At 39.4% G+C, this 27,366-nt stretch overlaps 2 protein-coding genes across 8 annotated transcripts in view; one reads left to right on the forward strand and one right to left on the reverse strand.

Annotated features, from left to right (window-relative positions):
* Positions 1–25,821, forward strand: part of LOC129771772 (uncharacterized) — a 62,346-nt gene extending 36,525 nt beyond the window's left edge. For 2 of the 4 annotated variants that reach the window (XM_055775794.1, XM_055775793.1), the window contains 3 exons: positions 8,058–8,582; positions 10,031–10,255; positions 24,624–25,821. In XM_055775794.1, the coding sequence (XP_055631769.1) occupies positions 8,058–8,582; positions 10,031–10,255; positions 24,624–24,816 (943 nt within the window). In that variant the 3' untranslated portion in view covers positions 24,817–25,821. Of the gene's footprint in view, positions 1–8,057; positions 8,583–9,330; positions 9,553–10,030; positions 10,256–24,623 lie in introns of all 4 variants that reach the window. The other 2 variants (XM_055775796.1, XM_055775795.1) reach the window with 2 other exon arrangements.
* The window catches only part of LOC129771770 (protein HID1), an 81,201-nt gene that overhangs the window by 33,315 nt on the left and 20,520 nt on the right, over positions 1–27,366 (reverse strand). Inside the window, exon 7 of one of the 4 annotated variants that reach the window (XM_055775789.1) lies at positions 2,244–2,262. The exons of 2 other annotated variants lie outside the window; for them this stretch is intronic. The gene's annotated coding sequence lies outside the window, so the exon portion shown is untranslated. Of the gene's footprint in view, positions 1–2,243; positions 2,263–9,831; positions 10,507–27,366 lie in introns of those variants that run through there. One more of the 4 variants, XM_055775786.1, reaches the window with a different exon arrangement.

The raw sequence follows: 27,366 nt of genomic DNA on the forward strand, positions 1-27,366 counted from the left end.
CGTTTTTTTTCCCATTTAAGAAGCAGAACGAACGAAACGCAAAAAAACAACCCGAACGGAATACAGAATGGAACTTTATCAAGTCGATCGAAATATTTGGAATCGATCAAAGTACAGAATAGGGGTGATTCACTGTGCGCTGTTTTCATCGAATTAGGATGATAATTTTTCATCGCATTCGAAACAGAAAACTATCATGTGATCTATCGGGGATTTTTCGGTTTTCCATTAGTTTTTTAGCCAAGTCATGTGTAGTAGGATTGTCCTGAAGGTTCATGACATCTAGCAAAAAATCAAAAGCTTCATTTTTATAGGTAGACATACTTTTTTGAACTATACATGTACCGTGCTGTTCCTTAATTTCTCGTCATCTTTCATGCAGCTTGAAAATGACATCCTCCCAGAGCGTGTTTGCTTTCTTGTCGAAAAACTGTTCAAGATGCTATTCATGCTGTGTATATAGTCGAAGTTCATAACTGCTAAATACTTTCACAGGGTCCTAGCCAAGTGATAATCTGAAGACACAATATCTAGTGAGTACGACCGGTAGAGCAGCAAATCCCAGCCAAACTCATTTTTGTCGAATTGTCAGAGACGTGAGGTCTGGCATTGTCATAGTGGAACACGACGCCTTTTCTTTTGATTGATTCTGGACATTTATTCTGAATCGCCACCTTTACCTTGTCCAGTTACGAGCAGTAATTGGTGGAAATTATCAACAAGTTCCACATAACACAGGAAGGTTTTTCACTACCACCAGACACAGAACAAGAATTTCTTCGAACTTTGAGGGTTGCTAATGGTGATTCATTTTGCTTATCCCAGGATTTTTTTTTCGCTTCACATAATCTGTTTCACTCTTGTTCTCTTATACTCTTGTTACAATGCATTACGAAAGAATTTCCCTCAAAAAAAGGGTCGTGCAAGCGCAAAATTTGTCTTTTGATTGATTTGGTAAGATGTATGACACATTTAAAAAAAAAATGCATTTTGTGTATTTCTTTGTAGACAAACCTAGCTAGAGAGCCTGTATTATAAGTACATTTTTAAGAATGGCCGGTAACCATTTATAATTCGATGGAAAACATATTTGTTTGTAAAATTTGACAGAAAATTGGACCAGAATAAATTGCTCTATGGCAGGTTCCATTTAAGGTTCAACAGTTGATTTGTTAAAAAAGGCGAGGGCGCGTTTTGGTTGTGCGATTTCGAATTTCATCATCATTGAAACAAACTTTTTTTTTCAATTTGAACATGACATTGGAAGATACATTGAAACAATTTACGTGTCTAATGAAAGATACTGCCAAAATACATGAAATTTGAATGTTTATTAATCTAGAATAAACCGTAATAACCGGCATCGCTTTTTCCATCATTTATTGTTCCTCCCAGTCAATCACTTTCCGCTTTTAATGAACCACGTGTGTATTCATTCAATCGGATGGGAAGGGAGATAGTAAGAATCAAAAATTACCAAGATTATAATCCTCGCCCCGGTCTTCCGCGAAACACAGCCTATTGAAAACAATCAAGGACGAATCTGGAATACATCAGTGAGCAAAAAAGGCTGCCCCGTCGAATTCCATCAAGTGTTGAAATGTTTATTTGTGCGACTCAGCCGAAACCGCAACTATAGAAGTGCACCAAACGAACCAACTTAGAATAAATCCGATTAGGTTGTCCCTTTTTACATTTTAGATTCCCTATCCCACATCATCTCATGAATACTCACCACATGGGGACAAATGGCATCGTTCTGCTTTGGCGAACGCCAGGACCAGGGTGAGTGGCTGGGAGTAAGCAGGATAGAAAGTGGGTATCGACGAAACCACTTCCACAAATAACAGTTTCGAGATACGTACTTCATCGGTTTTCACGTTCACGCGTCGCTCGTGCCGAAACCCGCCACATACGAACTGACGTCGAGCTCCGAAGTCCATCTCAAAACCGACTTGGCGAAAACGGAAGAGCTTGCAAAAAAAAGCGGTTGAACCACCAATATATGTATGATGAAACAGTGCTCAATTGCCTTGAACTCTTTATTTTTCGGCTGCCGTTTCTTCCACGCATTGTGAGGTAAAAAGTTCATCAACGGTCAATGCATTATACGCTATTTATGGAATGGTTGTTTGACATAGATGGTGTGCATAATTGCGACCCACGTTTTATTCGCTGTTTAGTTTTGTTAATGTTCCACGGGTATTCGCAGGATTCCGATGTTCTCACATGTTGCTCGACTGTCTGAATCCTTACCACAACCTGGGAGAGCAGAAATATGTCACACTGCACAGTGTGAGAGCGGGATAAAAAAAACTCATGCAAAAAAAACATAAGACAAAACGAAGAAGAATCGAAGGCATTCCACCGATCGTACGATCGCGTGGTGGCAATGCAACAGTAGTAAATAAAACAAAAAAGTGTAACGTCACGATGGATCGTACGATACACCGAAAGTGGTCCCAAAGCAGAATCGAAATAAAAGTTGCTTAGCCATGACGGTCCAACGGCCGAACGGACGCACCTTTTTCTTCCTCTGACTTCTTCTAATTATAGAAACATAACAATTTTTGCCAATCTCTAAAAATAGAGACAGCAAGCAAAGACTAACAGTTGAGCGAAGATTTTTTGAATTTGAATTTGACAAATGTTTATGTGTCTGTGTCTATTATGGATTACGGTGGGCGTAAAACATGATTAAACTGTTTTGTTTTTCAAACTGGAGTTCGCACCTACGAAAATACATCATTTTTACTACTTTTAAATAGGTTACAGCGGGGTGTCACATTGTTTTCGCGCGAACATAAATTACCGGCGTGCGCAACAGGTTTGCCGAAATATTTATGCTCTTGCATTCGCTTGGGGAATGGGTGCATGATGAAGCATAAAACCGACTGCGGCAATTTGAACGCGGCGCTTCCAACGGTTCTAATCCAGATCATTAACCGACGGCCAAGCGTCTGTGGAAAAGTCACGTGCATTTCTGTAAACGAAAGGATCACTATTTACGAATTTATTGCCTCATCATCATAATGTGTGCGAGATGATGCTGCTGCTACTGCTGCTATGCCTCCCAGAAGCCACAGTGGGCAAACGATCATCTCAACGGCCGGTACGAATTTATCAGGCTAATTTACTGCAACCCGTCCGCGAACTGACAACAGTCGAAAATCCAAACCGCACCGCTAAGTGTTTCGTCTAAACATATCAACCCGACGCTGGGCACGATCCTCAACTTGTTTTCTAAATGTGTCGACGAAGCCACAATAAAACGAAACGAAACTTGACACTAATTTGCAATTTTACGACGGTGGTATCATTTCAGCAGCAGCGTGTGGTTGGGTATGCTATTGAGGGGTCTCGTCTTGGGTTTCTTGTCTTTGGAAACACGAGATGGTGAAATATACAGTCCTGATTTGCGGAGAGTTGCAGTCGGTTTCGGAGGTTCAGAACCGGCTGCTGAGTACATTCTAGATCAGCGGTTTTCAGCCCTGTTGTAGTGAAGTTTCAACTCATTGTTGGTCTACATTGTATGAATCATTTTACACGATGAGTATAACGTTACTTGCAATTCTGATTTCTATTCATTCATAGTGCTTTCAAGAGTAGACAAAACATTATGGAAAATAATGAGGAAATTTAATAATTTAACAAAAGTGAAAGTACTCGAATTTTATTATACACCACACAATCGAGAAGCCCTTTCGACTTCTCTTGGAGTAAGGTGTTACTCCTTACAACTCACATAGCCACAAACGCATAAAAACAAAAAGTGCGAGCCGATCATCCAATAAGCATTCTCAGAACCTTTGACTAGCACCCGTACAATTTGCAATGATTGTTGAATTTAACAAATCTTTCATCGATCGGAAAAGATGTGGAGGCGATCTGGTGAGTGGTAACATCCTTGCCTCTCACGCTGAAGGTCACGAGTTGAATTCTCACTCCCGATATTCTTCCAAAAATGTGGAAGTAAAGTGACGAGCCAGCCAAAAGTGTTGAAAGTCACTATAACACAGAAAAAAAACGATCGAAAAAATCGAAAAAACTAAACGTATCAATATGAAATTTTGCAGTTGTTTGGAGAATACATCAGACTAAAAAGGTAGTGGGAAGGGTGGTAAAGACGGAAACCCTAAGTAAAAGTTGATTTTGTTTCGTGAATTTCATACAAAATATAAAGCTATCTCACCACAAATTGATAGTCTACGTATCTTTTTATAATGAAATTTGTCTCTGAGGCAGAAATTTTGAAGAATGGATGTATCCGCCATCTTTGAAAAAATAAGATTGAGTCGGGAAAGACGGACACTTGGCGGGGAAGACGGACACCTGGGGTGGGAAAGATGGACACTAATCAAAAACACAAGTTTATGTACTCAATAAGTTTTGGAGGTCTCTAAATAGGCCTTAAAAATGATCGAATAAAAAGACTAGACTAAAATCACCTAGAAGAGCTTGTAATTTTTCTCATTTTTTCATGTCTAAAATAACTTCCGGTATTCGGAATGACAAATTCGGATTACGTTTCAGAAACCGCTCTGCAGATTCGTCCATGATATGTGGTTGCACTTGCAAACGTAGTTAGTGGACATCTGTTGATAAAAGAAGGAGAAGATAATCAAATTGTTTTCAAAAAAAAATCTTTGTCTTTTTGTCGGTACTCATTCTCATTCTCATTTCAATCCTCATCTTTGTTCTCATTCTCATCATATTCATTCCCAGCATCCTCATCCTCATCCTCATTATCTTTCTCATTCATTCAACTGAAACTAGCTGGGACGAAAGCGTAAGAAGCGAAGAAATTTTTGGAAATAATTTTAATGTATTCCGGCACGACCGCAACTTATCGTTATCTCAGAAGAAGTCTGGAGGAGGTTCTATATATTATATATAGCTGGCGAACTACACATATTTGCTACCGTGTATTTCCCACCCGAACACACAAATAAAAAGTCGTATGAATTATTTTTTCAAACGGCAAATTGAACTACAGAAAAACTAGAGCCAGAAGTGAAATTGCATATCTATGGCGACTTCAATCAAAATAAACTAGACTTCATTCCCGATAACGTTAATGAATCTACTTCCAGTCGTCGGGGAAAATGAAACTCTTCATTATATATTTGACGAAATTGCACATCTCGGTCTTAATCAAATAATTCACGTAAAAAATTCCCAAAATTATTATTTAGACCTATTATTTACTAACACCACCGACGACTTTTGTGTGAATGAGTCTATGACTCCCCTTCGGAAAAATGAAAAAAAATCACACAGCAATTGAATACTCAATCTTTGTACATAACAGACAATTGCCCATCGACTGGGAGTAAGAAGAAGTACCGGAATACAACAAGACGAACTTCGAAGCAATCAAATGTAGCCTACAAGCCATAGAATGGCATACTTTATTAAACAGCGAACGAGATGTCAACTTATCCGTACATATTTTTCACGAAATTCTGAATAACATAATATCAGAATTTGTGCCGAAGAAAAGAAGACGAAGAAGTTCAACCAGCAAATATCGTATTTGGTATGACGCTCTAATGAGAAATTTAAAGAATAGAAAACAAAAAGCACACGAAAAATACAAAATAGACAAAAGTAATCAAAATTTGCTGGAATATCAGAATATTTCCAAAGAACTAAATTTTGTCATTAAAAGTGCACACGAAGAGTATAATAGAAAGGTCGAAACAGAAGTCAAATGTCCCAAGAAATTCCTTAATTACGTAAAGTCTACGCTCAAAAGCAATAACTTTCCATCGCAGATGTATATCGATGTAGGGAATTCTTCGAACGAAATTTATAATCTCTTTGCAAATTTCTTTCAGGAAGTATATACCACATTTTCCGGAGAAAATCGCGATCGGGACTACTTATCATTTTTACCGGAATATCCAAATGACATATCGGAAAACTATCTTTCAGTCTCACTCTCACTATCATTCTCATTACCAATATCATTCTGAATCTCATTCTCACACACCAAAAAAAAAAAGACGTCGAGAGGTGATTTAGGTTTTCATTTTTAAATCGAACCTGAAAACCGAGAACATGTAAAGCCCAAATATTCATGGCGCTTTTTTATCCCATTTGTTTCCCATTTCAGCTGTAACAGAGCCGGATTCTAATATGTACACGATTAATTACATGTTTTATCGTATCTATGAATTGAATCTTATACAGTAGCCAGTAGGCGTAAGAGTATTCCTTCTCTTCTTTAATTGTTCAGTTACACCACCGGACAGCGGAGACAGTTGATATGATCATTGTTGTATTATTTATAGCACAACAGCTCGACGTTTCTTGCAGAGCAGAGCAGTTGTATGGATGAACCGATCCTCATTCGACCGTGGATCGATCTCCATCACTGATGATTGTACGTGGACGTAGTTACTCTAGACCAACACAAAGATGGGCAATTGAGGGCCCTATGTTTTGAACTCACGATCGATCGTTTAGTAAGCGAACGTGCAACCAATGTGGCTACATAGACCCCCTTCATGGCGCTTAAATGCTTTTTTAAGCTTAAGCTTTTTTTTTACATTTTCCACTTTTAACAAGCCTCATCTTCCCTTATTTCGTGTTATAGGGCGGTTCAAATATAATAAAATAACGTATAGAATAAGTACCCCATCAACCTAAACATGAAATTCTATAGCCAACTATTTAAATTAACTGTCTTATCAACACTGTCCTTCATAACAACACTACATGTTCATTGATCTATATCGATCTATGGCACTTGCTTCCGTAGCAAAATCTGTGTTTAGTTCCATTCTCAAAACCAATATTTTTCCATAATTTTTAAAGATTTTTGCACAATTTCAATGAGTATAATTAGATGTACGAATGCTTTTTTTGTGAAATTCGAGAGTTTGTTGTAATAAACATCCTGAAAAAAGATGAAAGACCACTGAAGAACCGTGATTTGTATTGTCCGTCATTGAACTAACATAGTTTTTCCTAAGAATTCACAAATCGGTTTGAAATAGTCTGCATAGTCAGTCTCGATCATCTTACCAATTCTTCTCGATTTTGACCCGTATCTTAATCAATGAATGTCGTCACATCGTCGTACCTGATCCGTACCTGCTTTGATATTACTAACGGCACAGGCCTTGATTAATTGATTGATTTTTATTTCTATTATAGAGGTTTTAATCTATAAAATCGATTCGCCTCTAGTCTTGAAAAAGGCCTGCTAGAAGTTCAATCAATGACATGTTCTGATATTGAATCCACAATGGTTTGCTTAATGAACGGACGCAAAACCGTTGTAGCTACGGAGAACGTATTTTCAGTTAAAAAGGTCATATAGTTTTGTTTTTACACATAAATTTATGGCCTTATAAAAACTTTACTTTAAAGTTACTGTTTAAGGTTTATTTCTGAATTTTCTCCCAAAAATGCGATATAAACAAAATCTTTTCCATCAGCCAAACTTAAGCCCTCCAATCGGTCTACAATTTGTTCTTTGACACTCCATTGTGATCTCTCTTACTTCCGCTGTAATTTTGTTTTAAGTACTTTAACACACCACGAATTCCACTTCGCGCTGTCCGCGCTGGCAATCGGAGATTAATATTACTTGTTTGAAATTAAATTGCCGTAGGAGTAAGAGGGGCATCAATGTGGTGTCATAGGAAGAATTGTAGAGCGATAAGAGAGCATTAATTTGATATATACAAACAAAAAGTAAAATGCCTGAAGGTTAAAGTTGATACGAAAATCCATAATTTTTTCTTTGATGCTGAAATTCGTTGTTCTATAAAAAGAACTTCACACAGTCTCAAATGAGTAGCTTCATCTTTGGATTTTTCTTGAGTTGTAAATTCTTACGTACGCAACAATGTTTGGGCAATTTTGTTCTAGACGAAATATACCAGAGATTCGTCTGTCGGCAGTAGAAGCATAACTGAACTACCATAACTACCGAAGTTATTATCACGCAAAAATATAGCTTGTATTTTAAGATATGATATGATGACCATTAAAACAAACACATTGAATATATCTTGCTTTATTTTTCTCTTTTCCACCCATAGTAAATCACTCAGCTTGTGGCAAATGTCCGACGGTAGGAGCTTCGTCCAGATGATCTACACCAGTGACGGCCAGCTGATGGATTGCGAGTATGTTCGCCAGAAGAAGCTTATCGCAAGCTTCCGCGATCGTTTTTACAGCGAAATTGAACAGGCGCGTGCGCGCAACTTCACCTCGCCATATGTTGTTTCGAAAAATCGACACTCATTAGTTTCGGATCATGACTTCCGAGAATTCCTCGAAAATGGCATCGTTACGTCGGAAATGGACGATCTCACCTATAATGTTCAGGAATTCTCCACAGGACGATCACAGGCACAATCTGTGGATGCTTTTGGACTGCGCAATTTGACATACATCCCGTTGGAACATGAGGCTGATATACCAGAAGAGTTTCGAAAGCTGTTGGACTATCGAAGACTGAAGCATCAGTGCGATCTGAGACACCTGCAAATGCGTGACATCGCCCATGGACTGCAGAGCAGTGACCCTCAAGAGCAACAGAGTGCAGGAGAAAGCCTCCAAAGGTACTTTGATATCTGATTAGTGTATGAATGTTTCCACTGAATTAACATATCTGTATCCCAAGCTAACCCTTTATTGTGCATCATACAAGAACACATCATGAAATCACCTGCTCGATTCTTAGCATGTTTATACAAAATCACCTCACGAACTGTCTCTCTCCAATGCACGCACACTTTTTGGCACGTTTCCGAGTCCAACTTCCAACTTGGAAAGGTTTCGCACACAAAATCACAGTTTCCTCGCTTGTCATCCCCTTGCAGTCACTGGTCATGTAGCAACATATCCGGGCAGAACTGAACTCTAACCCACCCAGAGGGCGCTAGCAGTAGGCTGGATGGCTCCTATTTATGTGCAACGAATAGCCAGTTTGCCAATACATATGTATCTATTCGGCGTCTTGTGCGCAGAAGTGGCGATACGCGACATGATCCACGATGTTGCACGACAAAAAAAAACAACGTTTTGTTCATTGCATCATTTGTTGTGAGACAATCTCTCGATAGGGTTAATCATACCCTTCAGAAGCATCTAAAATTCCCGCTATTAGTTCGATACAAAGAAATCCGATCGACGGTTTGTTCGCGCGTTTTTGTCTACCCTGACAGACCATTTTGTAAATTACATCTCTTCCCTTCTTTTTTTTCGTGTTATGAATAAGTTTTATCCCGTTGAACTTTTTCCTCTTATCATTTATGTTATTTTCTCGTTTTTCTCCACTCGTTTTCTTCCTTTTTCGATCACATCAAGGCACAAGCGAGCCATTGCCGATTGGTTCCTGTCCCCCAATACTAAATGGTGTGGCAAGGGCCACTCCGCGGAACGATACCATCAGTTGGGAGGCGCGTCACGGGCGGATATGTGCTGCCGGCAGCATGACTACTGTAAATTGAATATTCCCGGTATGACTACCAAGTGGAATCTGTTTAACTATCGCCCGTACACGATCAGCCATTGTAGCTGTGATCAAAGGTTAGTTTTTCCCCTTCAGCTAGAAATTGTTCTCCGAAAACAGGAAACAATTTGAAACATAATGTACAAGATTGAAAGAACCAAGCCAGGCTAATTGTAACACATAGACACGAAGGCTGCTGACTGGCCGGAGGATTTCTGTGTTCATATTCGGGACACAAACAGAACGAGGTAAGCGAACGTGTTGAAGTGTGGTGCGCGCATTAGAGAAAGTGATGGCGATGAATTTTAAGTCGAAAGATTACAAGATTTATGTAAATACCTGTGTTGAGAGCCGGCATGCGTACAAAATTTCATGTTCTTGTTCTTTGCTCGTCCGTCTGGGAGAAGAAGAATTGTCCATTTACCCGTTGTCGTTGTCCTTCTCAGTAGTGTGTTGTAAATCCTTAAATCCCTACATTTAACACAAAACGAACATAAAAAACCATCAAAACAACACCTTTCCGTTCTGCTTCCTACTATCATTCGATCGGTCCAGAGAGCGCCGGGACCTGTCCGGTATGCTTCGAGTGCCGGGCACCAAGTGGTGCGGTAAAGGATGGAGCGCGCGCAACTACGTCGAAATGGGCGGACTGTCGAAGGCGGATCGCTGCTGCCGACAGCACGATCTGTCCTGTCCCTTTTGGATCCTAGGCTTCGAGACGAAGTACGGTGTGTTCAACTGGCGGGTAAACACGCTGATGCACTGCAGCTGCGACGAGAGGTAACGTACTTTTGATTGATTTGCGTGGTTCGCTGTTTGATTCTATAGATTTTTTGGTTCGTTTTCGGTTCTAACACCCCATCAATCAACGCCTTTCATTGCACCAGTAGTGATCTATAATTCGGTCGATTTAATTCCCCAAACGAAAGGCTTTCAGGAGCTGATGTTGTATCGTTATATAATGCCGTGTTGAGGGTAGCAATTGTATGCTTCGATCGACATTTACCCCTTTGGGTATCAATTTTGATGCGCTGAAAAAAATAGTAACAATTCTGCATTCTTTGGAAAAGTAGTGATATTTGAAAATATGGAAGTAATCAAATATGCTGTAACTTATTTTGCATTTTTCGGCTTATGCAAGGCATTTGACGTTGATGAAAATTACTTTCAAGGATTGCATTTGGGTTGAAAAGATGTAAACGACGCAAAGCATGCCGGAAGCCCGAGCACGTCAACAACTGAAATCGAATATAAGTAATACGTGGGTATACAAAAATCGTGATACGTGAACAGGTCTTGTAGATAGAGTGGTCCACTCTATCCCATTCCATGAAGCATTGCCATAGCCATAGCTGGTTTTGCTCCAGCACTACGAAGGGACTTCTCTAGAGATAGGCAATAGACAAAAATCGAAGATGAACCAAAACACGTGCAGTCGTTAAAAATTAACTGAACATTCAAAGTAGCCGTACTTGTATGTTGTGAGAAACATGAGTACTAACATAATGCCACAAAAAATTTAGAATAGTATATACGTAGCCCGCGTAAATTCGAAAGTCGCGATACTTTTTGAATAGACCTCGTATTTGTCATTTACCATTGGTGCTGTGGTTTTCACCCACTTTATTGGGCTGTTTAGCTTTCTACAGACAACACATTGATTATATCTGCAACTTAGTGAACGACCAATGTTGCCACTGCTGGGAATTGATGTTCGAATCATTGGATTATTCTGTAAAAATAAAGACATAAACAACCTAATGTTGCACTTGATATTCTCTTCCAAAATTTAACCGACTTTGATTTTCATATAGTTTTATTTTTTGTCAATCTTTTAGTCAAAAAATAATTAGACACTTCATCATTAAATGATGAGTGTCATTAAAAAAATTAGTAAATTTACTTTGAACACATTAGAATCAAGTTAAATACTGATTCTTCCTTCCTGTTGGCGTTTTGCATAGTTGCGATTGTCCCATCAATTTTAAATTTAATCTTATTTCGTCGAATCCTTTGCTATTAATACGTTCGTCGCCCAACGCGACATTTTTGAGTTTCTTGCAAGGCCCTACTCGCGAATAAATTATAAAATGGAGATCAAACTCAGTTTATAGACAACTTTTACATGATCTAGCAATATTTTTCTTAATTTGAAGACGAATTATATCGAATCGTATTATATGGGTTTCGCAAAAAACTGCAGTACAAACCATCCGTACTATAAATTAACTAGCTGACCCGGCAGACTTCGTCCCGCCCAAAATTTGTTTTTCGTTATCAATACCTTCAAACATTCACGTTTTCTTACTATGAGCAGATTCATGGGTCCAATCGCAGAACTGTTCATTGATTGATCTTCCAATCGACCCCGTTGAATTTACCTTTTACTATAAAATTCCTAGTATTTCTAACAAAACTCATCATCATTTAGAAATGGCGTTTGCCCCCTCAAACGTCCACATGCCAATTTTGGTTCAGCTTGCTTGATTAGTTCTTGAATTTTGCAGAAATGTATGTAGATGTACGCTTCACCCTCCCCCCCTCAGAGAGAGGGGAGGAGTGTCTATTCACCATGGAAATGTTTCGTGACAAATTTGGCTACATTTGCTTGATTAGTTTTCGAATTATGCAGTAATTTATCTTTCATTTGTATGGCAGCTCCCTCTTAGAGAGGGGGGTGGAGTGTCTAACCACCGTGAAAACATTTATTGCACTCTAAAACCTCCACATGCCAAATTTGATTTCATTTGCTTGATTAATTCTCGAGTAATGCAGAAATTTGTGTTTCATTTGTATGGCAGCTCCCCCTTAGAGAGGGGGGTGGAGAGTCTAACCACCATAGAATCATTTATTGCACCCTAAAACCTCAATATGCCAAATTTCATTTCATTTGCTTGATTAATTCCCGAGTATTTAATGCAGAAATTTGTATTTAATTTGTATGGCAACCACATCCAATGGCTTCTTGAGTCACATACAATTGACCCGCGATCCGTTGTTGTTGCTTCTGAGTGTCTTTTTCGTCCAAAAGGGATCATTATTCGATTCATGATTATTTATGAACTACACAGATCGTGATCTGTACAAACTGCGAGTAACAATAAATCCTCTCCCTTTCTGATAAAGCTATTCTTTTGGCAATCCTAAGTTGAACAATCGCTAGAATGAATGTATATCAGATAAACGATTGAGCCTTTCCACTCATTTTGTGTAGATGAAATTTGCTTCGCGAAAGTGAATGTCTCTTTGGGCCGGTCACTAAACTTGACACTCCGAGCACGTTTTCTTTGATAAAAATAAAGAATTTCGTTCTGAACTGTGTAAGCAGTTCAGATGAACTGTTGCCCAATAGAAAAGAACGACCGTTCGTTCACTTTTTTTGGTGAACTAATTTATTTGGACAGTTCATGAACGTTTTGCCCATCTCTAAACAGAGGCATTAACACCAAGGTGCCCGGGGGAAATCGAGATTGCAAATATATGCAAGTCGGGGGCATTTTTATATTGCAAGGTGAGTGATACGATAAAATTTAAATTTGGAACTTTAATGTTGATTGCTTCGTGAAATTTCATATCAATGATCGATCGTGTATTATGAAACATTTAGCACAAGTGTAAGTGTAAAATTGTATGGTGGCAGTTGTGTTGAAATTAACATGAAATATGAAACGGTTTATTTGACTTTTCATAAATAAAAACCAATAAGTGTTCTCGCTCGAGAACGGGGCGTCCGGTTTAAGCTATCTGTTTTGTTGTGTTCCTTTATCACCCAAGAAAAGTCCATAAGGCGAGAAAATTTGGAAAAGTGATTTCCCATATGTTCTACATATCGTATTAGGTGCTGTTAGTCCAATTAAAATTTGCATTTAGTTGAATAAACACTCATAAAGTCAAAATTATCAAATAAAATTACTTTTTCCATTTCAATTATGTTTTCTCTATAATAAAGTAACATGTTTTTACTGATGAGAAAAATTGATAATTGTGTTCGGTATTGATAATTATTTTATATTACATTGGTGAGTTTTTTTTCCTTTATTTCATCCATACAGAACACAGAAGACATCTCGTCTAGAGTCACAGAGGGCGGTTTTCGCCATATCTCATTCCACTTCGTCATCTTCTGTCGTGATACGCACCATCCAAAGACTAATTACCATCCTTCTGTTATCATCCCTCGGTTGTAAACATTGGTGGAGCGAACAAACAATACCCAACAACCAAACAAAACGGCCTTTTTTAGGGCCACCAAATTATTATCAAAGAGTTTAACGATGTAATTCTTCAAACTTATCCAAAATCACCATGCAACAGATAGGCTAACGGAATCCTATGTCAACTAGACGGTCGTGCCTCGGACACAACCCTCCTTTGATTTTTTATCGAAAGTCATCTGTCATACCTTGTATATGCTGTAAACAGATTTGAATTTGGTGATTTCGTGATTTTTCAAGATAACTTTTAAGTCGAACTTCGAAAAAAACATTTCAATTTCCCCCGGTGTAAAAAAATGACAATAACGAGTTTGCGAAGAGGATTGATTTTTTGTTTTACAAAGGCTTTAAATTATGATGTTCATATTCCACTAGCCAAGAAAAAGGCAATTATAAGATGGAGGATCGTGAAAGTTCAGTATCGTTCGCACAGTAAGCAGATGTTCAAAAAAATCGACCGCGAAGAGTCCAGATTTTGGGTAATAATCGTTTAAATCTCCCCCATTTCCGTCTTATTTTCAATTTCGTGGATTTGCCCCCAGTATTAAATTTAATCAAATTAAATTAAATTAAATTAAATATATCACATGGACCCACGTCCAAACTATAACGAATCATACCATTTTACCAAATATTCGAAATAATTTATTCAGTGTCTTCAGATATAATTAATCTTTCTAGATAGACATCAAGCGAGCAACCCAGCGCTGAACATACCTGTTTCGGTTTACGAGCGAGGAGCGCATTGAAAATCAATTTTCAAATCACTTTGAGTGGGCAATCGGTATCAAAATTACAGGCTTCCGTATATCACTTCTGCCGGCTTTGATTCGGAAACCTTAGGAAGCTCCCCCACTGGGAAGATTGCTCTCCGGAGATATGATCGATCATAATACTTTTCTTGAATGACAAGTCATTCTCACGTTCGGTTTGAGGCTCAAATCCAAGTTTCTAGTAGCACTCACAAATCGCTTCATGCAACGAGCCAACGCATTCCGTAAATTAAACGGCGCCTCGTTAGATTGATTCCAGGATTAGCCTTGAGAGCTCCAAATCAATGGCATCTCTATTCCCAACGCCTGTGTCCTTCCTACATCACATAATGTGCAGGTCTTAAACGGTTTGCCGGGTGAAGTGTTTCGTAAGCAAACAATGTCCGTCCCATGCTGGTAGCAGTGGGCAGTGGTAAAAGCGAAATAAAAGCCAATCGTGCGTAGGAAAGCCTTCCGAAATCGGTACCTACGACGCACGATGCTTTCCTAGCGTGTTTCATCCGTTCGTTCGTTCGAGATATAAACAGCGACGTGTGAACCGAGAAAGGACGCACAAGGGTCCATCCAACGCATACAACAAACCACTCGGCATGCCCAAACTGGGCCAGTTTGCCAGCCGACAGAGGTGATAATTTACGTTATTATATTTACACGCTCTCTCACTTCGTTCTCGGGGTTGATTTTCCCGGAATCGGCATCTTTGCGTCTGTTGCCTAAGGGTGAGAGCGCATTAGTTACGCTACTCTAATGCCTCTTATGTTGTGCAAGACGCTCCGTAACGAATCAAATGCAGCATCCCCCTTTTTTCGGGATGGAATGGAGAATTGGGCGAATAATGTGTATGGCGATTGGACGGCACCGATTTTCGCCAGATCCTTTTGATTTGATGCTTATTAATTGGCACACTTTGACGTACGTCAGCTCGATAACCTGTAAATAATTGACCGCAATCCGATGTTAATTGCGGCGGCCGGTGGTACATGTCATGCTCGTCGATGTCGTACTTAGCTTTCGATCCCAAACGCCACCCGAATGTGCCGTAAAATAATTACAGAAACAGAACCAATAAAACGCCCGATATTAATTACGTTCGGTGTATCGTTCCGACTGGCTAGTAATAATGAGATAAACGTGTACGAGAAGTATAATTCAACTCAAACATTCCCACCACCGCGCGGACACAGATTGAAAACGGTTCGAGGCCACGGGGCAAGCGTTAAACGAAACAACAGAACAACTCATCGCTTTCGTCTGATTGCCAGTCATAAATTATCATAAAGGAGCAGTCATAAAAGCGCTACATACTGTGACAAACGCATCGGTTGAAGACGGTTCGATAGAGGCATCGTATCAGTTCAATCGGCATGTCTTCACTTTTGACTGATTGCGGAAACGAAGAAACACCTGAGATACAGGAGAACAAAAGCCACACGGAAAAAAATGCGTCGCCCGAAGAAAGCAAAGAGTAATGCTGTACCATCAATTGTCTCAGAACAACCCAACCGTATGTAGACATAGAGGTGGACCATCCCGGTGGCAACAGTCACGTGGTTATGCTTCACTAGAAGAAAACAAAAACACGCTGTCTCACATGAGGTTTCGGCAAGATTGTGTCAGAACACTATTTCGCTGCGAGAGTATCAAATTATTAAACGATTACACTGATTAAAGGGTGTGTCACATCAAATTGCATCACGGAAAAAACGCTGTAGAAATTTAATTTTTAGGAATTATATCTTCAGCTTTCGCTTATAATCAGATAAGAGTGTATAGATCACGTTGACCATGCTTTACTGTCAATTTTTCGTAAATTTGGAAAAATGTCGTCGAACGAAAAAGAGCGTCGTGAATTAATCCTGCGCACTCATTTCGAGAATCCGGAGTTGTCACATCGGGACATCGGTAAGATGCTGGGAATCGTCCAATCCACGGTCAGCAGAGTACTAAAACAATACTTCGAGAACCTAACCATCGACCGGAAGGTGAAGAACGGCAAAAATGGATGCTCCGTCAGTGAAAAAGATCACAAGCGCGTAGTTAAGCAGTTTAGACGTGATCCGAGAAGTTCGGTCCGGGATGTCGCCAATAAGCTGAATTTGTCAAGTTCATTCGTCCAGCGGACCAAGCAGCGGGAGGGCCTGCGTACATACAAGGTGAAGAAGGATCCTAACCGCGACGAAAGGCAAAACATGGTGGGGAAGACGCGAGCCCGGAAGCTGTACACCAAAATGCTGACGAAGCCGCATTGCCTGGTAATGGACGACGAAACCTACGTCAAAGCGGACTTTCGTCAGCTGCCGGGCCTGTTGTTCTTCTCCGCAGAGGACAAATTCAGCGTTCCGGAGGAGATTCGCAAGCAGAAACTATCCAAGTTTGCCAAAAAGTACATGGTGTGGCAAGCGATCTGCTCTTGCGGAAAGCGGAGCGCCCCCTTCGTGATGACCGGCACGGTAAACGGGCAGGTTTACCTTAAGGAGTGCCTACAGAAGCGCTTACTACCACTATTGAAGCAGCACGAGGGCCCGACCATCTTCTGGCCGGATCTCGCTTCGTGCCACTATTCAAAGGACGTGTTGGACTGGTACGAAGCCAACGGGGTCACCTTCGTGCCAAAGGAAATGGACCCGCCCAACGCGCCGGAGCTTCGCCCAATAGAGAAATATTGGGCGATTATGAAGCAGGCCCTCCGGAAGAACCCAAAAGTTGTCAAATCGGAGGCGGACTTCAAGAGAAAATAGATTTCTGTTCAAAAAAAAACTACAACCTGACGTTGTACAGAACCTTATGGACGGGGTAAAGGGGAAGGTGCGAGCATACGGGCTTGGGCTCGAAGTATGAATAAAAAGAAAATGCCAAAAGTTGTTTAATAGTTTTTATTTTACTGTCTAAAATTTTCAAAAGGATCGGTCTACTGGGCGAATTTCTACAGCGTTTTTTCCGTGATGCAATTTGATGTGACACACCCTTTAGACAAGCGTTCTTATGAGGAGCTATCCTGTGGAGAATTGGTACTAATTTGTTAAGCTCGCATGACGATCCGATGATGATAAGCATCGTGGCACACAAAAAGAAATGAATACGAAATAGAATTAGACATGAGATAAAAACGTCATCAGAACCGAGAAAGTGAATTGGCTCCACCATGATATTGTGGGAATTTAAGAGACCACCTTGTCATATCTATAGAAAGCCGGGTGCTTCAATTGTCAGTAGGCAAGCTCTATCTGTTGGTGAAATTGGATCTGTTCTCGTTAGTTACAGCGTACGAAATATATTGTGGTGACCAGCTGGATAAATAGACATAGCTCCTGAGAGATCGGACCTGATTTTATCGCTTTCTGCCATTCTTCGGGTCGAGAGCATTATTGAGTGTCTCAATTTGCTACGGTGTCTCTGCGTTTGATGTCCGTAAAATATGGGCTGCTCTGTTTTGATGGAGCGATGCATGCAGAATTGCACACTTATTGTTAGTGCTTCTTACACTTTTTTTTTCGTTGGTTTCGCTTCCCCCGCCAATCGAAACACAGAAAGAAATACGAGACATCTGCTGCAGAAATTTCAATGGAGAGAGAAATTGTTCTGTTTTGGGTAACTTCTTCCCACTGGCACAAGATCCATTTGATTGATAATTTGGAGAATAGGCAAAGTCATGCTTGATGGGATTACAGTTCGTTTTAATTGAATCTGCGAAAAGTGGCGCGTTGGGTGGAATGGTGTAAAATTTCATCAATTCTCCTTTTTTGGTACCAATATTGATAGATTTTTCCATACAAGGACGATTCGATTCTTAAGCGTATTGTAAGGTAATTGTATCAGTAAAAATATGTGCTGTTTCTGAATATAAAACTATTCCATGTCGAATTATCCGAAAAAACAGCCAATATTGATCCGACCCTTCGTATATTATTATGATACTCCCTATCAGAGGAGGCGCCTCTATGACATGGTTATTCTGCGATTCTCGTAGAAGAGGTAATTGTAAGTGAGGAAAATCAAAAAGCGGGATTCACTATGGTAAGTCATGCAATTATACAAACGCGGATTCTCAACTAATCGATACAAAAAGATTCCGAAAATCATATATATTTCAACATGCGACGGCAGAGTATATCAAAGGGCGACCTGATAAGGTCGTCGGGAAAGCAACCCTACACAAAAATATAACTAAACTAAATATAACCTAGACCTAGACATATCGATTGGCTTGTGCCATTCGATTTTTATCAATGACTAGCTGACCCCGCAAGCTGACCCCGTTATCAAATCCATGTTTCCTTACTGAGCACACTTTCATGGGTTCAATCGCAGAACTGTTCATTGATTGATCTTCTAATCTACCCTTTAAAATTATTTTTTACTATAAAATTTCAGTACTTCTACCAAAACTCGACATTATAATATCATATTAGAACCGTGGCTTGCGGCAGTGCGGAAGAAATATATGTTTCCCATGCTGCTTTTTAAGCGGTTTTATTTAGCTGTTTGTATGTTTGTAAATTTTGACGGATTACATATTTTTTCGAAACCCCATGAATATGGGTATCTAATGAAATGGATTGACTAGTAGGACACAGATATTTATGTAAAATGGAAATCCAAGATGGCGGCCGTTACAAAATGGCAGACAACAAATTTCGTCAAAGCCCCATCAATATGGGTATCAAATGAAGGGAATGACCAGTAGAACACAGTTATTTATGAAAAATGCAAATCCAAAATGGCCGCCACCACAAAATGGCTGACTACATTTCTTCTGAAAACCCCATCGTATGGGTATCAGATGAAAGGGCTTGAGTAGTAGAGCACAGTTATTTATGATAAATCCAACTCCAAAATGGCCCATTACTTTTTTATGGTACTCCCGCATATGAGTATCGAATGAAATTATTTGACTAATATAATACAGTTAATCATGAACAAATTCTATTCGAAACATTTTAAAAATGTTAGGGATATAAAACGGGAAGAAAACTGTGTAGCTACCTGAAACTGCTATACTCTCTCGACTGATAATTCGACATGATCAACATTATATGGATCAAGAGAAATCAGTTCTAGTGATTATAGAAAAGCTTTGTAATGAATTGATTTCGGAGCTGATTAAGTGATTCACAAATCTAACCAATACTGCTAGATCCTCGCTTCAAGCAGAAAGGTTTTCGGGATAACAGAAAGTACAACTATGCACACCAGTCGTTGATAAGGATGCTAAAAATTATATCCATAGAATACACGCCTACGAACCTACCACAAATCGTTGGTGATGAAGCGCGGTCATCTCTATGGGAGGAGTTTGATGCATTGATTGTCAATCATCGATCCTCACATGATCCAAAAGTCGCTGCAATATCTATTGCAGATAAATATTCAGTGGGACCACATTTGCTGAGAATAAGCGACCCTTTGCTTTGGTGGAATGGAAAGAAATCTATCTCTCCGCGGCTCTCTTCTCGAGTAATGCACTTATTCTCGAGTAATGCAGAAATGTGTGTTTCATTTGTATGGCAGACGCCCCTTAGAGAGGGGGGAGGGGTCTCGAACTATCATGAGAACCTTCCCCGGCCCCAAAAACCCCTACAATTTTCATGTTTTCATGTCGATCGGTTCGGTAGTTTCCGAGTCCATAAGAATCAGACAGAAATCCATTTATATATATATATATATATATATATATATATATATAGATTTGGGCATGAGACGGGTCGCCGCGAAATTCATCCCAAAATTGCTGAATTTCGACCAAAAACAGCCTCGCATGAACATTGCTAATAAGCTGTTGGACTCTGTCCGCGACGACTCAAATTTGCTCCAGAGTGTCAAAACTGGAGACGAACCGTGGGTTTATGGTAATGACATGGAAACCAAAGCTCAATCGTCTCAATGGAAGCTGCCGCACGAACCAAGAACGCTAAGTTCGGTCGAATGTGAAAGTTTTGCAGTTTTCTTCGATTGCAGGGTGCAGGTGGTGCATCATGAGTTCTTGTCACAGGGTACAATGGTCAATTAGGAATATTACCTGCATGGTATGCGCAATTCGCGAGAAGCAATCCGCCAGAAACGCCCGTGGAAGAACAAAAATTTGCTTTTGCACCACGATAACTCCCCTGCTCACACATCGTTGCTTGTGCACAACTTTTTGTGGTCTTGGCCACTAATGACCCAGATCTGGCTCCCTGTTACCTTCTCTTGTCCCCGAAACTGAAGAGGCCCATGAAAGAACGACGCTACGCTACGATTGAAGAGATAAAGACGGTATCGGGGTATCGAGGAGTTGAACAAGATAAAAAATGATTTTTTGAAGTGCTTCAAAGATTGGAAAAAACGTTGGCACAAGTGTATACTATCTCATGGAGATTACTTTGAAGGGAACAAAATAGATATTCATGAATAAATGAATAATTTAAAAAAAAACACAAAATTTGCGATACTTTTTCAACACTTAGAAACCGTAGAACAGTAGAAACTTTACATTAATTTCATTATATTAAATTGATTACATCTCAAGAAAGGTTAGTCCTAGGATAAAACATTATACATAGTTTTTCATGTAAAATTGCGTGCAGATTCTATTTTTTGACGTAGTACTAGATAGGAAAAGATTTCAAATGCATATTAAGCAGAATTGTTCTTACGATATATGTTAAAATATATACCATTAGACGCAAAATTTATCCAGCATTTTTTAAGCACAAACATCAACAGTGGAAACAGTAAAACAAGTGGGCAATAATAGAGGTGTGTTTTGCGAGCGAATACAAAAGTAAGTCATGTATTATGCATTCTTTCTTTCAACTTGGTTACCGCGAATGTTGCATGTATCACAAAATTGTGTGCAACAATTCGTTCTATCAAACAAATTTGACATCCAGTCAATGTGTAGGTATAAGATGATGTAGATGGTGCACTCAGGAAAATCCTTGAAAACTATCTAATAACTTCTGGTAAACATTTGTAGAATAGAATTTGTAGAATTTTTTACATATTACCTACCGTATGTAAATTGAATGTCAGATGGAATACAAGGATATACCTATAATTTGTTCGGTAAAAAATGACTATAGATTGGTAGCATTGGTAGTTAGTAAAATGGCTGCAGTTCCATAAAAAATCATTATTTCAAGGATATTGTCATGGCCCACAGTGTCAGTGTGTGTGACGTGAAATATAGTCTTCAAACGAACATAATGTTCACCGAAAAAGCTACTGCTCTCGATGACTTAGAATAAGACTAATGATAAGAGTAAGACAATAGCAAGAGATCACAATATCATAGCTATCCATTGAAAAGCTTCATGATTTCATGTGTATTTTGCCTCAAAATATTACCAAATCGTAAGTATTCTCAACGTTTATTTGTTTTTCCCCATAAACTATATATTCAATGTATTCAATGACGATACTTAAAAAACAAAACAACTGTTCCGAACAATCACAGTCCTACGTGAAATTTCTGTCCGTGTCCCTAGGCTCAGACCTTTCTACTTTTATTTATTTTTTTATAAATGATCAAAATTGCGCAAAGTATTCAAATTTCATAAATTTTAAAATTCATATCATCATTTCGGTAAGTCCGATACGGCACCATTATGCGTCAAACTTTGTTAAATTAAAGGGTAAATTTTTTTTTTATTTCTTTTTGATGTTTTATCTAGGCTTATTAGCATTTTAGCTGTGACACAACCGGGTTTTAATCGTGTACTGCCATACAAATGAAGCATACATTTCTGCATAAATCAAGACCTAATCAAGCAAACTGAACCACATTTGGCCTGTGGAGGGTTTAGGGGAAAGGAAACATTTCTAAGGTGGTTCAACACTCCTACCTTTCTGAAGAGGGGAGGGGGGGAAGTCTGCCATAGAAATGAAACATTATTACAATTTTACGGTGTATTTGAAATGTTATCAAAATGAAATTCCAAGATAATTATTTTTGTTTAAATCTAGGTCATGCGGAGCCAAGCAAATTTATTTTTCAAGTGCATTTGGATTGAACAAAAAATTCTTATTACTTTTTTCCCTATTAATCATATGACAGTGTCAAATATTTCTCCGATCAAAGGAACAAACGTTTTCGTGGCTCAGACATTCTTTGTTTACTTTTTTGAACGAACAAGAATTTCACCCAAGAATGAGTATCCTTCTGTAGAAATTTTATATTACTTTGTGACGTCAAGTTCCTGCTATATGCAACTGAGAGACGAAGTCGTTCGGTAGCCGGCGATGGTAAATTGAGAGGGTTACGCAATGTTGAATAATAATAGTGTTGGAACAAATATATAATAGCCTGTAACCAAGTGTATCAACGCAAAACCACTGTGCGTGACGTCAGCAAGGAGGAAGACCGTTGCCTGCTCACTAACTGGAACGAGACTATATGATAGAAATTTCGAATGTTTGAAACCGACGGGGCTTAAATTGCAATATTTCCTTTCTCCTCAGTGTCCGTAGAACGGGAACTGCTTTTCGTTCTCATTTCGAACAAGCTATATACGCAAGCACAACCGCTGTCATCAGCAATAGGAAAAAAAGAAAGCCAGAAATACTAACTTTCCTTACACCGGGTTGAGGTTACCCCAATTTCCGGTGATTTTTCGGTTTAAAAAAACTTAAATTTTAACGTCTGCGACAAAAATAAATGAAGTTTGAATGAGGTAATGTTTAGCAAAAGGTATACTATCGTCCAAATCAACATTTCGCAGCAAGTTCCGAATGAAAAATCGAGATAACTATTTTTATTGGCACCCAAAACCATATGTTTCGTCTCGTAGTCCAAAAAAGTCCCAGCGTGTTGATTTTTGACAAAATTTTTGTTTTCGAGATGTAACTAGATCTCGACGTTTTGTGCAATTAAAAGGAAATCGGGTTTTTCGAAAAAAAAATTTTGATGCCAAATATTTTACATCAAAATTTTATTTTTTTTTGGAATATCCCGATTTCCTTTACTCCCCCCTTGGGTGATTTTTCGATTTTCAAAATTTAAACTTCCGATTGAGCTGATATTTTGCATAGGGTGTTTTTTCGAGGTGGAGAACATTTTATATTGAGTAACTTTTTGAAATTTTAGGGTCGATTTTTTCCCACACATTCATTGGCTTCCTAGTCTACATATTATCATCAGAGCGACTTTAACGAAAAGCGTCACTAGCACTATTGTTCTTCACATCCCTATCCAAGACATTCAAAAATTGTTCCAACATAATTTGAGACAAAACACGACATGAAACAATGTACCCACGTGATTGTCGTGTCTTGCATCTATGTCATGTTTTCATCGCCAACAGTCATGATGAAAAGACGACGATTCCTTTGGACAAACTCCCTCCCACACAAAGTAGTAGTATCCATCCACCAGTACAACGAGTAAAGGCAAGACGCCAAGCAGGTATGTGAACAATAAAAATGTCAGCAACACGACCCTTCTGCTTAGGGTTGATGAAGCACCGCTAATACTAGAACTGTTATTTTTATTGCGACGCTAACTGACACCGTTTATTTTCCCAGAATGAAACGTTAACGGTGAACATTCCGGTCCTTTAAGAAGTATTGAAGCTGTCGGCGAAAAGTATTTTAAATCGCGAATTATCTGCCGATATTTTAATTTAAACTCACTGAGCCAGAATGTGATTATCCATGAATTGAATCGTCGTCAGCGTGAGCCCTCAAACTTCGGCTGCCATATCCCTTCACTAAAGTGTAAGTTCTTCAACTTTTGCCATCATTCTTTCGCCGATCGGTGCCGACAGTGGTGCGAATGGCAGTTTTATGACACACCGCCACCGAATTGCAGCAGCAACTGGATGTCGACATTTCAAGATTTCGCACTTGTTCTTCGGGATCGGCGACAGGGTCAGGCCGCTGAACAAGGACATAAAAATAACTGCAACGTAAAAAGGGAGGGTACAATCGTGGAACAGATTCGTAATGTGCGAAACGAAGAAAAATCTCGTATCAATTTCGCAACCATGATGTTTAATGTCTTCATTATCGCGATTTATTTTTTATCTATTGATGGGAAATACAAGTTGTTTTGAACGGGTTCGATTTTCATTAATATTTTAATTTCGTTTCAGCTAGCTTTTTGGTTCTTTCAATCATTTTAACAATGTAAACAATATTAATATGAAGATTGCAATATAAATAATCATCTAATTTTTTCGACAGATTCCGCACGTGCCTAAAGATGGCCGACTCGAGCGACGCCAACATGGTCGGCAAACTGTTCTTCAACATTGTGCAATCCAAGTGTTTCGTGCTGAAGCCGGAAACCGTCTGCACCAAGCATTCCTGGTGGGGCAAGTGCGAGAAGAAAGTAAGACGGAAGCGGGCACACATTCGTGATAATAGGAAATACTAAAGGAGCTTGGTTTAGCTTTAGGAGAGTTTAGGAGCGTCTCCGTTTGGAGTATGGAGACCACAAAACTGTATTAATTTTTGGATCGATACCAAAAGGACACAGTGTTGCCAACAATATGGGATAACCAGATGACTGCATGTTGATAAGGCATTATAATGCTGTTATTTATTTGCTAGAGCGATAAGTTTATTTATTGATAGCGCTAGATTGATGCCCATGGCATCAGAGCAACGAACTCCTTAAACAAAGATTCCTATTAATTTGTAAGTATCGTTAGAAACGTCGAAACTTTTGGTTTTTTTGTATGGTGAAGTCGAAAAAACGGATGTCCAACTATCATTAGTTGAAAAAAGTTCTGAAAATTGGAGTACTTTAGGGTTTTACAAAATTTACAAGGCTTGGCATGTACTTCGACAGAAATTAGGCTCGGAAGTGTAAAGTCCATGACAAGCAACCTAAATCTCACAACAATTAGAGTAGCAATGTAAATATTTCAACTATTTTCGTGAATCCAACCGCTATTTATTCGAACATAAGTTCTAAATCTCCCACTGCCGATCCCAGTTGATTGGCTTCATACTCAATGGAACATTTGAATGCAATCCTTGGATCACATTATTTCGTTCGCATTCAAGAATCATGATCAAATAAATCGCATGTACTCATCCTCAATGTATAGCTGTAAATAAAGCACAGGTATTTTTTATTTCAATTTTACAATCTAGATTATTAGTAGGAAAAGTTAGAACACTTAAATAGTCTCAGCGAGGTGATAAATGCTGTAACCGAACCATGTGTACTTGAACGAGTTTGTAAGTGTTAGTTCTGGATATGAGGGTTGGAATGAGTGACGGTGTGAATTTAATCTTAAGCTTGAACTGTATTTGGATGCAAGATTCGAGATATGTAATGAGATAGATGTACTTGGAAAAACTGTAAATTTCATTCAGCCAGTTGTTCAAACAAGTTTGTAAATAAAGTTAACTGAAACTGTAGCTAAACTTCCGTATTGTGTATTGTATTTAGATATTAATTATAATTGTCGTTCTCTCTCGTTCTACCTCCTAATAGAGGTAATTGATTTTGTTGGATGCCGAAAATTCTTAAAATCATCCGCATATGCAGTCTTTATCCAAACGGGTTGGTGTTCAGTGTCGACCCAGCTATAGAAAGATATAATTTCATACTACACTGCACTGTTTCAAAACACGAACACACAAAACCATATTTCCAATACATGCTTATAGTTTGTACAGAGGCGACATCGGTTGACCGAAGCGATGAAGATGCTGTTTGAAACTAGATTCTTACCATGCACAGGGTGTTCAATAAGTTCAAACACAACTTTTCATAGTTGTGTAATTGCGCGCCATGTACATTCTATGTATTGGTATTGGTGTCAGCTTTAGCCTCATACATAGGCTAACCGACGCGTACGGTGTCGACTTGCTATTAATTGTTGTTTGTTTACCGCGCACGATGAAGAAGTACCGCGACGTCGCAGTGAAGTTGTTTGCGACAGGTGAGCGACCCGGTCATATATTCCGGCGGTTGAGATCCCACGGGGTGAAGCGGAGTTTCATCTATACCACCATCGGTCGGTACCGGGAGACGGGCTCGGCCAAGGACCGTGCGAGATCAAGGTGGTAAGGGAGTGAGTTCGTCGAAAAACGAACCGCTCGATCCGGAAAACCGCAGCTGACCTGGATGTGTCGATAGGGACGCCCACACCATCATGACGAAGGACCTGGGATACAACCCGTACAAGAAATGTAAGGTTCATGGGGTAACGTAGGCTACAACGAAGAAGAGGCTGGACAGAGGCAAACTGATACTTTTGCGGCACGCAGGTCAGGAGTTCGTAAACAGCCGCACATTATCCAAAATGATCGACTGGGGTGCCGACGTTGTCCAGCATCCCCCCGTCCCACATAAACATCCCACGGTTCCAGAGCACCGCATCGTTGATGGTTTGGGGTCGTATTCATGCTCCCTGGCGTTTATTGAGGAAAAACGTGGAAATCAACGCCACGTACCATAAGACCGATCTTCTGGAGAAGGCTGTGACCCCGATACTTCGGGACCTCTGCGGGAAGGATCATTACGTCTTTCAACAGGACGGAGTACCGGTCCACACGGCGAATATCGTCCAAGCGTGATGTTCCAACTAATATGTTGTAAAGGTTCGAACTTATTGAGCACCCTGTAATATGTTACCAACGATGAGAGTATCGGTATTAGCCTGCACGTCTATCTGTCGTTCGCTGCGTTCGCGTGAACATCGACACTACTCTCATAGTTTTGCGTATTAATTGTAAGCTCTTACGTTTATAGCATTTGTTGTGATGACAATGGGGTTAGTATTTGCTTCAGATGATACTTTTCTATACGCGTTTTCGACCATGAGTTTCTGGCAAGAGATATTTAACTTCCTTCGATTGCGATGAGGCTTCAGAGCTGCAACCCAGACAGGGCTTCCACACCTCAGTATAAACAACAATACATTGGGCAGAAGACGTCTTTTGTCATCACTAGGTCCAGGAAATAGAT

This window comes from Toxorhynchites rutilus, chromosome 2 (genome assembly GCF_029784135.1).
Source record: "Toxorhynchites rutilus septentrionalis strain SRP chromosome 2, ASM2978413v1, whole genome shotgun sequence".
NCBI lineage: Eukaryota > Metazoa > Arthropoda > Insecta > Diptera > Culicidae > Toxorhynchites > Toxorhynchites rutilus.